Below are 12391 nucleotides of genomic sequence, written 5' to 3'. Positions count from 1 at the left end.
TTAGTCCTGATAAAGGAGGTATCCCGAAAAGGTGGAGTATTTCCAGCTACTTCCATAGATGGCTCCCCGATGCAGCCGTAGCCAGATCTGATCTCCCTGGAACAGCTGCAGGACTGCATGGTTACTGGCTGTTTCATGGTCAGGAGCCCCATCATTCGCATATGCTGACACAAGGACCTCTTCATTCTTCATGAGATTCACATACAGAGGGACGTTCACAGCCAGTTTCAGCATGTGGAAGATGAAGACGTAGGTACCATTCACCGGACAGCTGAACCTACCAAACTGGATATCAAAAGTTTCTCCGAGGTTGTTCAGCAACAGGTCAAACACAATGGGCTGGTCTAGAGTTCCAGGGGCCAGGTTGGACGTTCGAGCAGCAGAGAAGGCGACCCTCATCTGCTGCGGGAGCGGGTAGACGTGCACCGGGAGTATGGTGGCAGCCTGGCTTGTCACTGGCATATCCACAGGGGTGATGCTGCGGGAGTCTCCCTGCCCAGAGTCCCCACTGTTAAAGGTCTCATTGTCTCGTTCTGGGCTGCTCACCTGAGAGGAGTCACTCCACCCTGCTGTTAAGAACCATTAGCAGTGATAAGTATAATAACAGAAGGATACTCTTGAGCCTGTGGGCATTATCTTAAGCAGCAAGTGTACAGGCTTCACAGCAGATTGATCTTTGAGCCACAGCAAGTTGTCAAAGGACCCCAGTAAGAACAGAACTTAGAAGCTGGCTTACATTCATCACGCTTGCATTGAGCAGGATAGGACACAACTAGGCTATGAACAATTACTTCTTGTACTTCCAAGTAGGAGAGGGCAGTAGGTTGTAATGATTTTAGCTTTGGTATGTCGTATGTCAACTTAAAAAGTATATGCTAACTTCTGAGAGGAAATAAAACGTAATTGCTGAAAACACTGACAAAGTTAGAGCCAAGTCATCTTCAAGATCTCAGTTTTCACTTCATGTTACTCAACACTGTTCTTCTGCAATTGCATTTCTCATAGACCTCATCAACTTATGATGCTAGAATACTTTAAGTCTGACAAACTAGTGTTGCTTTCAAGTCTTCTGCACCTCACTCCCCCAAAACAAAGCTGTTAATCTTTCCAAATATCCAAGTTAAAAGGGTCTAGAATGAAAACATGATCAGATCTGAGAAACTTAGAGCAGTCGCAGTCAAGCTGCAAACCATTGCTATTTCCACTGGAAAACAACACCTTAAGGCAGAGAGTAAAATGAGCGAAGTTGCTGTGAGATCCTAATACTAATGAGTACTTCCATCAGCTGTTAATTCACCATGATCTCCTATTAGTTCTCTGCTGAAGTATATTCTATGAATCATCCCTCAAGCTAGGATATGACCTGTTTTATCCTAAAACAGCTTCCACAATATGCCATAATTTCCCTTTAGTCTCTAAAATAGTAATCTACAGCTACTCTACATCTCAATTCTCACCTGCAGCACTAGAAGTCCATCTTTTTCCAGCACATACAGTAGGAACAAATCATCTTGCTTCCAGCTTCTGAGAACACATGCTATTCATGCTTGGACTCCAAAAACTAGCCTTATTTCTTTAGGTTTTATAATCCACTATGGAAATACAGAGTAAATCTGTATTACCAACTACATTTTCATGGAAAAAATATTATACAAAGTCTCTGTCATCTGACAGCCTACCCAGGATAAGGGGAGGCTACACATTTAAGGGGAAAAAAGCCAGTGCTGCTTCCTTGAACACAAGGAACTGCCCTGCATGTGCTTTCCTAGTCAAGTTAGTTGTGAAGTTCAATAAGGTACCATTGTGTCAAAATTTTGACATGAAGACTCCAGACTGAGAATGATAAAATTAAATCTTAAATCTTCGGGTGTGCAATGCTGTGGAATAACAGCACTCAAGCTCCAAGGTTAAACTTTCACCAAGCTTGATCTGAGCTTAGGTAAACGATGGTATTCTGCTTGTCACACTACTCCCAGTAACACCCCAGCTGCTATGCCCAAGCACATACTGGACCACTGGGGTCCTGATGCTGGCCTTACCTCTTGAATTTGCTCGAGGACCACTACTTATCCCACCTCGTTTATAGCACTGCTGGTAATTAACATCCTAAAACAGGAAGATTGCTATAAGCAAATCTGAACTCATGTGAGGCAAATACATTTTATTGCACAATTAATTCAATCTCTAGACAGTAACAGTTCAGAAACAAGGTGTATATAAACAGCTTATGGAAAATGTACTTTTCTAATAGCTTGTATAAAATTAAAACATCTACTTTGATGCCTGTTGGAGCAAGTTGGCTCCTGAACTCTGGATTCAGTTGAAGTTACTGAGCACTACCCTTAAATCTCAAGTCTGTTCCAAGTCCACAAGCCTGCACAGAAGATACTGACAGACCCTCCTTACATCAGGAGCTTTTACCCTCTTACTTGATTTATGGGGGTTTTCTGATCAAATCACATTATCAGCCAGTCCATTAAGGAGTTCATTATTTTACATTACAGAGGCGTTTTAGTTAACCAGCTTTTAAAATAATAGACTAGACTCATACAATATATTATTTACCATCTGTCCGCATTTCAAAGATTCCTTTCAGACCAAAATCAACATCTGTCATACAGAGATGGTACTTGTCTGAACTGATTTATTTCAGCTGCAGTCTGCCATTCCACAAAAGGGTTTGTCTGTGAAACAAAACTAACCTCTAGCTTCTAAGTAAGAGTTCACCTGTTCAGATAATGAAAAACTATCATGTTGCAAGATTTGGCTCCTTTACAGTGGCAGACTACTGGAAATAAAGTCAATACTTACCCTCTGAGAATATGGCATTCCAGCATAATCTCTACCAGGAAACTGTAGCTGGCCATAGTTGCCATTAGTTAATGAAGGTGAACCTCTGTAAGCATCAAAACCTGTTCAAATAGAGTTCATTACTCAGTATCATTCATTGTTTAATTTACAGTACAAGTCCAGAATATAACTGAAGCCCTTTTTTTTTGACAAATATGTACATTAAGTTATAACAGCCATCCTTAAAATTGGAATTGAATAGGAACCTTGGTACTCTTACAACCAATGCATTTCATTAGCGGCTCATAACTTACACACTGGGGCTATATCAAAATTGGTATTGAAAATATTAACATCAGGCCTTTTCCATTGCCTGTGATACTAACAGGATGTCGGAGGACAGCTGAAAAGCTAGCTAAACCCAGAAGTGGGATTAAGTAACACTTTTTTCCTGTTACATACACTGAGCTATTGCTGGTATACATTATGGGGCTACTATAATAGTTTAAGTTAATAAGTTAATAATAAAGAGGCAAAATATTATTTAACTACCAAAGCTGAGCTGCAAGTAATTTCATGACAGACACCACCAAACCCTGGACTGATGTTAAGTCAGAACTATAAAAATCATCACCTGGCACATGTTCCTACAAGGTACTTAAGCAGGCTCAGCCCAACAACTCAAGCACCTATCACAGGCTAAGTGCCCTTCCACTTAAAAGGGGAATAGGCCACAACCTGCAGCTGGCAGCTACCAACAATCTTAATTTAGTAACTGCTTAAAGTCTGCTGAAACTCTCTATAGTACTTCAGCTAGCAGCAAAAGATTTGGTCTGCAGAGACCAAATAAGCCTCCTCTTAAAACTCTTCTGTTTGTTATTCATCTAGAAGGGCTCTTCACTACCGGGAGCCTCTTCTCCATCCTGGTTTCTGCTGGGAATATTGAAGTGATTAGTGATAACCAAAAAATACTTTATTTTGGGCAAACACAGCAAGTGATATCTGAAGAGAAAGATGCTTGCCCAGTTTGTCAGCAAGATGCCAACAGAAAGAATTGTGGGCAAAGAGTTCAAAACAACAAATGCAATTGCCAACAGAAAAGTCCATATGAGTAATCTAACAAGCTATTAGTGGAAGTTTCAATCTTCATATTTAGGTAAGCCATGAAATTGCCCTGCCATTTAGTCTGACACCTCACACAAACACAAGTCAGAATGAACTTCCTTAAATTCTGCAACAGAGGGCCCCATTCCCTGCACATTCCCTTTAAAGTCTTGTTTTGAGAAGTTTCATATATAGAACATGGATTTAATACTGTGTTGTGTTCAATCACATTCTACTGGCAGTACATTAGAGCTTCTTCAGGATGACAGTAAATGAAGACATACCTTTGTACCCACCAGGGGAACGATACGAATTAGCCAGTGACCTTCCACCTCTAGCAGACCCTCTGACAGACCCACGACTGTTGAGGTAAGGCTGAGGGGGTCTGGGGATAACATTAGCCTGTGCTGGATAAAAGGCAAGGCTACCATTGCTAACAGGAACAGCTCCATCAGGTTGATAGTTCACTGCTTAAAACAGAAGGCACAGATAAGTCAAAGCTTTTTATAACTGCAGAGAGTTACCACAGACAGAAGCAAGGGCAGTATTAGGACTTCCAAGACCAATAAAGCTGTTCTGAATATTCTGTTCTTCTGTCCTGTCATTACATCATTTAAGTGATTGGATCCTTCCCTTTGTGAAGTGTAGTGCTTGTTAAAATCTACTGTAGACAGCACAGGTTCTCAGTGTAAGCCCCTAATACATTCAACAAGAGTCAGTTGCACAGGTGAGAACAAGCTTGCCAGCAGCATTAAAAGACCCAATCTAGGTTAAAATCAAGTAAGATTTGATTAAGAATTGTCACTAAAACTAGGTCACCTCAGTACTGACATTCCTAGCAACAGTGAGACAAAACTCCATCACACCTAGATAGCAATAAGATAACTATGGAAAGCAGATACAAGCAGATACTTGGGTTCAGTCTTTTCATTCCTACCACATGCTAGACATTCCTACCACACACTGGGCAGTTAAACGCCAAGCAAAATGTATTCAATAATGCTTTTCACTCACAAGGGCAAGTGAGTGACTAGCTTTAAACACAAAACCTTGCAATTGTTAATGTACTTCCACAAGACCATGCTTTATTTCAATCCAAAAAGCCTGAAGTTGATCCAGAACAACAGTATAAACCCCTATGGAAATCTCTGCAGAGCCATTGCACAAGGTTAATAAAAATAAGACCGTCCACAAAAAATACTCCCAGAAGGCTTAACACCCATAGTCTCAGTGATGAGAAGAAACATTGAAGCTAAACCTGCTTTCCTGACTGCTACACTTACACTGTTCTTTTGAGTTCTTAATGTCTCATTGACTTCACACACTCAGTCTGCTTCTTGTCTAAGACCTGTGAAAAATCACTCTGGCAGAAAAACAGCAGTTGCAAATAACCTTAAGCCATTTCATTATATGGCCTTACAAATACAGGTCCCTAGCTGTCACTTCCTTTCATCCTAAAACCTCAAGACATTTAGGAGCCAGTTTCATATCAAATTTAGTGTCAGCTATACAAATCTACCTCTTGCACCGGAACATCAAGTCAGGTGTGTGTTGAATCCAACAGCTCAAAACCACTTACTAGTTCAGGATTTCTCAGGTCAGTTTGGAAACTTATCCCAACTTTCTGACTTACCATTCAGCAAATCCCAGTACTGACAGCACTACTATCAGAGACCAAAATAATGGTTCCAAATAAGAGCATTGCATCATTGCTAGTATTCCAAGAAAATTGTTGGACAAGTATCACTGCCTATTCGAATTTCTTACCTACTGGGAAATTCAGGCACGTAAATGACAACAGTCTGTTCATCTAATACAGAAACAAGTTTGAATCAGCCTTTCCTCCTGCTAGCAGCTTTGAAATTAAGTTTACATACCAGTGACTACATTAGAGTAGATGCATACCTAATTAGACACTTATGTAACACCTGTTAGGAATTGCACTGGGTTAGATGTACTCATAGGTCATTATAATGAATTTAAATACTATTATAAGTTGAACACATTTAAAGACTACTCAAAACACAGACAAGTGTAGTTCTCACCCGAGGACAGAGATTCTTGTGAAAGAGAGGTTTGTTCTACAACATGAGAAGATTGCAACTGGCATTGAGGAGGAGTCTGTGTACTTGCTGTGGAAAAACTCTGGTTATATCCCACTGAATATGAAGAATCCTCTTTCATTTCCTGGTCTTTACGTGGAGGCAGTGGTGCATTCACTTTAAATACCTACAACATATTTGAAAACAAGTGCTTAACACTACCAGCTGAAGTCTCTGCCTAATACCACCACCCACCCTGCTATGGTTTGAATCCATATGCTTTTTAGCATATTTCTAGAACACTAGCTGTTTCTTAGAAATAATCAAAAACATCGTACATCAACCCATCCTTTTCCCTTCCAGAAACTTACAGAACACACTCCTTTTCATGTAGCTACCACCCAAGGAACAGCTTGATTGCCCATAGCTACTGTACTGTGTCATCAGAACAATTACCATACAACAAGCTATTTTCCTTCTATGAGAAATCTACTGATCACATGTCCTACAGCTCAAGCTGAAGCTGGGACAGCCTATCCCGAGATGAGATATGAATATTTGGGAAGAATCCGGGTCTTTCTACATGTCTTGGAACCTGATGTAACACTGCTACCCACTCAAACACCACATTACACATCATTTGCCCCTTCAGCAAATGGAGTTTCATCTTTCCTACTCATTTAATTTTCCCCAAGAGTAAGTACTTCAGTAAGTCTTGTCACTCAAATGTTATCATCTGGGCACTACAGTGATGAGGAGATATTACTGTTAGCTAAATCTAACAGCCCAGACTTCAGTCACTCCAGTGACTGTATTATTTTATAGTCAATAACAATTGCCAGAAATAATGCTGTCAAAAGTGACAACTAGTATTGACATCAAATAGGCAAAGTCTGTTTTGATTAAAGGTATTTAAATACCACATAAAGAACTGTCAGTGGTACTGGTACTGAGTCTACAGGTATATCTAGCATTTTCCAAGACTATAAACTCTCTGAAGAAAAGTTTGGGCAAAAGCCACAGCTGGATGATGCAAGAAACAGCTTCACAGCTTGACAGTTCTTGCCATTTCCAGATGCCCTTGTAATTAAAAAAAAATTAATACTTTCTCCAGGGTCAAGAGACCCAGTATTGCCTCTAAGAGGCAGTAGAAATGCCTCATGATACTGAAGTGTTGAGCATAAATTTTGAGCCATTCTAAAGTAAAATAAGCTGTTTTATTTTTTTTTTTTCATTTTTGATCACTTCATCCAGTAAATAAAGTGATCCAAAGCTATCTTTTTTCTAAAAGAAATTTGAGAATGTGGGGCAGTTAGGCTGTCATCACCCACATCCTGAAGAATTTGTAGCAAGTGGTCTGCTTTTTCCTACAGTGAGAGTTACAGGTGAAATTCAAATCAAGGACCAGGACTACAGGTCAAGCCTGCCTTTAAGCTTCCACAAGCACAACAGCAGCAATAGGATGTCTGCAGACCTGTAATCAGGTACTTCCATTACTGTCACTGTAATAGCATATTTGGCAGGGAGTCATCCTGACTATCTACTCAAGTCCAATGGCTTTCCTGGCAGTGATGAGAAGCTAAGCAATGTAGGGAAGAAGAAAACCCTGCACTGCAAAGTTCAAGATTTCTACCACTATAAGAAGAATGAACATGCTCATGACTTAGTGACAGATGTTTGCCAGGTTTACCTAAAAATTCCAAGAGCAATCTCAGACATTTAACATCCCTGAAACCATGGAATTAGTTCAAGTGAACTTTCAGCAGTATTGTTATGACCAAAGCACTCTGAACACAGACAGCAAGTTCAGACAACCAGAATGACTGAGACCAAGACTTCATATTTATACCATGGCAGATGCTTATCTTATAAGCTGGGTCCCCAAAAGATTCTGGATTCCTTAAATCACAGCATGCTGCCACTTCTCCACTTTCAGGAAAAATCACTCTCTAACCACTTAGCATAACTTAAACACATCTAGCTTAGGAAAAAAAAAAAAAAACACCTCTCTACCATGAATTACCTTATTTGTAATGTGTATCACAATTTTGTGCCTCTGAGGTAGGTTCAACTTGAACCTCTTCTACAGAGCAGAAAAAGTCAAAGCAGTGATTTTATTACAGACCACACCAGGATGTCACAGAAGTTTTAGTTGTTAACTGCTGTGATCTGAAAGTCTGTTAGATACCTTCTTCCACTAGTTCTTACCACAGATGTCCTAATACTGCAAGACAGATTGTCCAGCAAGTTGTGAACTATACTGGTACTTCTGTTAAAATGGAGAATGCCTTTGGAGAATCTAAAGCCTGCTTTTGAGAAAAACATTAAATCAATGTTTTTACCATCTTCTTCTGAAGAATGTACCAGAGGGGTAAACAACATTGCATTCCCTGTACTTGATCTTAATGAAATGGAAACTCTTCCTCTGAACCTCTCTAAGACTGCACTGCAGATTACCAGGAAGTAGCTAGCAACATTGGATACTATTTTTTCAAGCCATACACCATTAGAGATGTTCACTGCAAATACAGAACATCTCAGACTGTGTGGTATATTTCCTAGATGTGCACACTGCCTGCTTGTTAACAATATAGGATAATGAGCAACATCAGTCTTCCAAAAACATTCTCCATGATGCCAGTGGACTGAGTTTTACCCCACTGAAGCAAACAGCATAACAAGCAGCTCGGGCTTCTGAAAGCATTGTGTCCTAATATCTATATACTTCAGGACTCCCTTTCTCCAATGAAGTCTGTCACATTTTAAATCTTTTTCCCAAGAACAGTGTAAGTTCATTCCACCTTACTTTAGAGCACAGCTATCAATCCGTTGATTTCAGGCTTGACTTCTCTCTCTTGGCTCCTTGAGGCTACTAAGATATCCTAGGATGAATTTTTTGGCACTATACAGAGCAAAACCAGGATCTCTGTTCTTAGACCTATTTTAAGTTCTGAAGGAATCGGAACCAGAGGACTATTAGGTATTATTGTTAAAACAGTGATCTATCAAGTTCTGTGCTATTCCAAGAGGAGCCAGTTCCTCAGTGTTAGTCCCAAGTTAGCCACATGACTGTCAGTTCTGTGTGCTGCATACTTACAGTCTGCATAGCCTGGAAGGGAGCTGCTGTTATCGTGACAGAACTGCTGCTTGCTGGAGGAGACTGAAAGCTTTGTGCTGGTGGCACTGATGGCATGGGGGTGCTTGAAGTAGGCAATGGTGACTGTGGCTCACTTGGGAGAAGCGAGGGGGGAAGTGCCTGGGGGAAGAACAAATGTAATGAAAGGTCACTTGATAATTATCAGGCAGTAACACAAGCAGTTAATTTGTTGTAAAGCCTAGACTGGCAGGTCAGCAGTTTCTACAGGATGACATTTGGACATAGCAAAGCTACAAAATAGCTTTTGCTTACAATTTCAAATCTTGCTGTGCATCCTCAGCAAACAGTACTTCTATAGCAGTCCCTGCTGATTAAGTGAAATGTGCCTATGAGCTACTATACATACCATTCTTTGGAATAATATCGCCATGAAGAGACATTAGGTGTTTTTCCCTACCACTGAAGAACACACAGAATGCTTTTTGTTCCATTTAGTAAAAGAAGATTCTTTGGCTGATATTAAAAATTACTTCTCTTTTCTGGAGGAACTTAGGAATTTTTTTTTTCCTTTCCAACTTAATTATATTTCAGATTAGAAACAACACTGAGCTGTCCAGACAAAGTATTACCAAGCATTAGGCCTCAGCTGTGCAGATGGCAAAATGAAGAGTTGATTTAGAACACCAATATCTATAGGAATCAGGAGTCAAAAGGAACATGTCTAGAGCCTTACCAAAAAAATTGAAATTGCCCAGGTGAGCTATCACAAGTAAGGTATATATTTAAGTTGCTGAAATGGTATCAGTGGCTCAGAAATACATTAGCTTGTCTGATATAGAAGTTGGGAAGTACATTTCTTTCTCTTGAAAGTGATCTTGATGCCTAGAGGAAGGCATAATGCACATGCTGTTACGAGCAGTACTACAGAGATCTGGTAAAGCCATGAAACACCAGCGCAAAAGTTGAAACAAATGGATTTTGAAAGACCAGGACAAGCATTAATTCCAAAGCCAAAGTATTAAACAGTCATCTTAACAAAAGCTTCAAGTAATTAGCTTTAGAGATTCAGATTTCGATTACTCTTCTTACACAACAGGTTGCACAACTAGCCTTGCAAAGTCAGATCATTTTAAGAACAGTAGATTGCTTCATGCACTTCCAGTGAAGTCTGCAACACACCTGTCTGACTGAATTAAATGGAAAGATAGGTTGTACCTCTGGTAAGCTCTGTTGAACAAGGCTTTGCAAAGACTGCGTGTTCTATAGTTAGCTCACACTTGCAAGGCTAAGTTTAGGAGTTGCTTAATATTTAAATGCAGAGCCTAGGGCTACGGACTACCAGTCCTATGCTCCCCAGGTACACATCATAGTGCCTCAGACAGCACTAAGGTGTTCTTACACACCAGGAGGAGCACTGTCACCACGGAGTGTATTCCCTGGTTGTGCTGGGACCAAAACTAAACTACTAAAGAGAGAGACACTAGATTTCAAGCTGAAGGGACTAGAGACAGGCTGGGTACAAGCAACCCTAATTTCAAACAATATGTTTGCATTCTGCTAAATCAGATGTTCTAATTTATAGCACAGCACAAGCCTTCTGGATGCACATTGAACAGCAAAATCATTGAATTTTTGTCAGCACAGAGTCTCATGGCACTGTAGAAGTGATAGGTGTCAGGAATTGGGACAAAACTGCTGATTCAAGATGTCATAAGACTAATAGCCCTATAGCATATATAGTACATTAAGTAGTAAAGTACTACATACACAGTATGCTGATAATATGTCCATCAGCAAAACAAATTTAAAAAGCAAGAATATTTCCCATTATAATCTCCACACACTAATTCGAGTTCAGCAGGAAAAAGCCAGCTGTGTTCTTGAACATAGCAACACAATTCACAAGTTGTGTTTGACAGTGATCTGCTTAAATTGAAACTTTTCAGCTCTAAACACTATTTGAATGTTATTTGAATGCTTAACTAAAATACAATTAAACAAGCAAAGTTTTAGGTTTAGCTGAACATCAGGAAGTCAGATTCCTAGTATTTGTTCAGTTAATATTTGCGAGAATCTCAGTCTTGAGGTTACACACAGGTTTTGATATTTCATGACAATACCCATCCCAATTTATGCAACCTCTGTCATCATTAGAGAATATTCTACACTGTAACTAAAGCAAATATTTATGCCGCTCCCATGTTCCCACAAGAATGTGCACCACACTTTAGTGAGCATTTCTCATCCTGCACCCTTCCTGTGTCAAGAAGCAGACTGTTCATTTTGCATTCGTGCAGTACTAGCAGGACTTTTCCACCCATCTTTAAGTATTCCAGACCGTAGGCTATACTACAGCTGTTACTAGTATGTTGTTCAAGTACAGTTATTCAGGAGGGGCCCAGCTCAACATTCTATTAGGGCTGCCTGTCACACAGCTGTGAATGCCAGTGAACCCTGGGGTATGGTACCTGTGGTGTCACCAAGTCTTCAGTTTCAGAGCCAGAAAGAGCAGGATCAGCAGATGCCAGGGAAGTGTTTGAACCATGCAGTGCCATGGATGAAGCAGAAGCCTTGCAAAGAGAGAATACAGAGAAAGTTTTGGAAACGTCAAATGTAAATGTTTGGTTTCACTAAAACTCACACCCTCAGTGTGTCCAAGTAAACCTCAGAATAATGCAGGGACTGAAGTGTTTTGACCAATCAGTCTTTTAGGAGTTGTTGTTCATGGCAAGGAAGCACATTTAAAAGCAAAAGTCACAAAACATGCTAGAACAGTGACCGAATTTAAGGTTGATTTAACCACAACTACCAAAGCTCAAGATACAGTCTTTGGTGTAAGGATCTTGAAGATGAGAACACACTATCTAGGAAAGAAGCTACCTGTTCTGCACACAACTACTGGCTATTACCTTAATCTATAGGTAAAATATACAGACCACTTCAGCATGTCTTCAACATACTTCAAGAAACTTCAAGCAAATTCAAGCATTTATTGCCCCTTTTCAACCAGAAGAGCAGCCACCTTTGTCAGCATTTGAATGATCTTAGAAGTTATTTACCATACTTGAGTTGTTTTTCTTGCCAGTAGTTCTGTATTTCATACAACACAGTAGCTTGTGAGTCTATCTGCCTCTTCAGGGCAGTCCTAACTTCAACTTACCTGAAGAGGCTGCTGAAGAAAATCACTCTGACTTGGCAGTTTCTGCTCTTTTGAAGCTGTAAAAATAGAATGCATTAAGCAACATTTAAATTCAAACACTACATATAGTTTCGGTGGGCAGTTCTATTTTTTTTCAATATTTGGTATGTGAAGATGCAAACTATTTTTACCATGTGGAATGCAAATACTTCAGCCTTG

At 39.9% G+C, this 12391-nt stretch overlaps 1 protein-coding gene across 6 annotated transcripts in view; it reads right to left on the bottom strand.

Annotated features, from left to right (window-relative positions):
* Positions 1 to 12391, bottom strand: part of CAPRIN2 (caprin family member 2) — a 31615-nt gene continuing 19224 nt past the window's right edge. Inside the window, exons 12-18 of one of the 6 annotated variants that reach the window (XM_062491541.1) lie at positions 12194 to 12249; positions 11502 to 11603; positions 5940 to 6123; positions 4179 to 4361; positions 2812 to 2912; positions 2040 to 2106; positions 1 to 569 (exon numbers count right to left, since the gene is read on the bottom strand). In XM_062491541.1, the coding sequence (XP_062347525.1) occupies positions 1 to 569; positions 2040 to 2106; positions 2812 to 2912; positions 4179 to 4361; positions 5940 to 6123; positions 11502 to 11603; positions 12194 to 12249 (1262 nt within the window). Of the gene's footprint in view, positions 570 to 2039; positions 2107 to 2811; positions 2913 to 4178; positions 4365 to 5939; positions 6124 to 9033; positions 9193 to 11501; positions 11604 to 12193; positions 12250 to 12391 lie in introns of all 6 variants that reach the window. The other 5 variants (XM_062491539.1, XM_062491540.1, XM_062491542.1 and 2 more) reach the window with 5 other exon arrangements.

The sequence above is a fragment of the Cinclus cinclus genome, chromosome 4 (genome assembly GCF_963662255.1).
Source record: "Cinclus cinclus chromosome 4, bCinCin1.1, whole genome shotgun sequence".
Taxonomy (NCBI): domain Eukaryota; kingdom Metazoa; phylum Chordata; class Aves; order Passeriformes; family Cinclidae; genus Cinclus; species Cinclus cinclus.
Note: the sequence above shows the minus strand (reverse complement) of the source record. Positions and strands in the feature narration are given on the sequence as shown.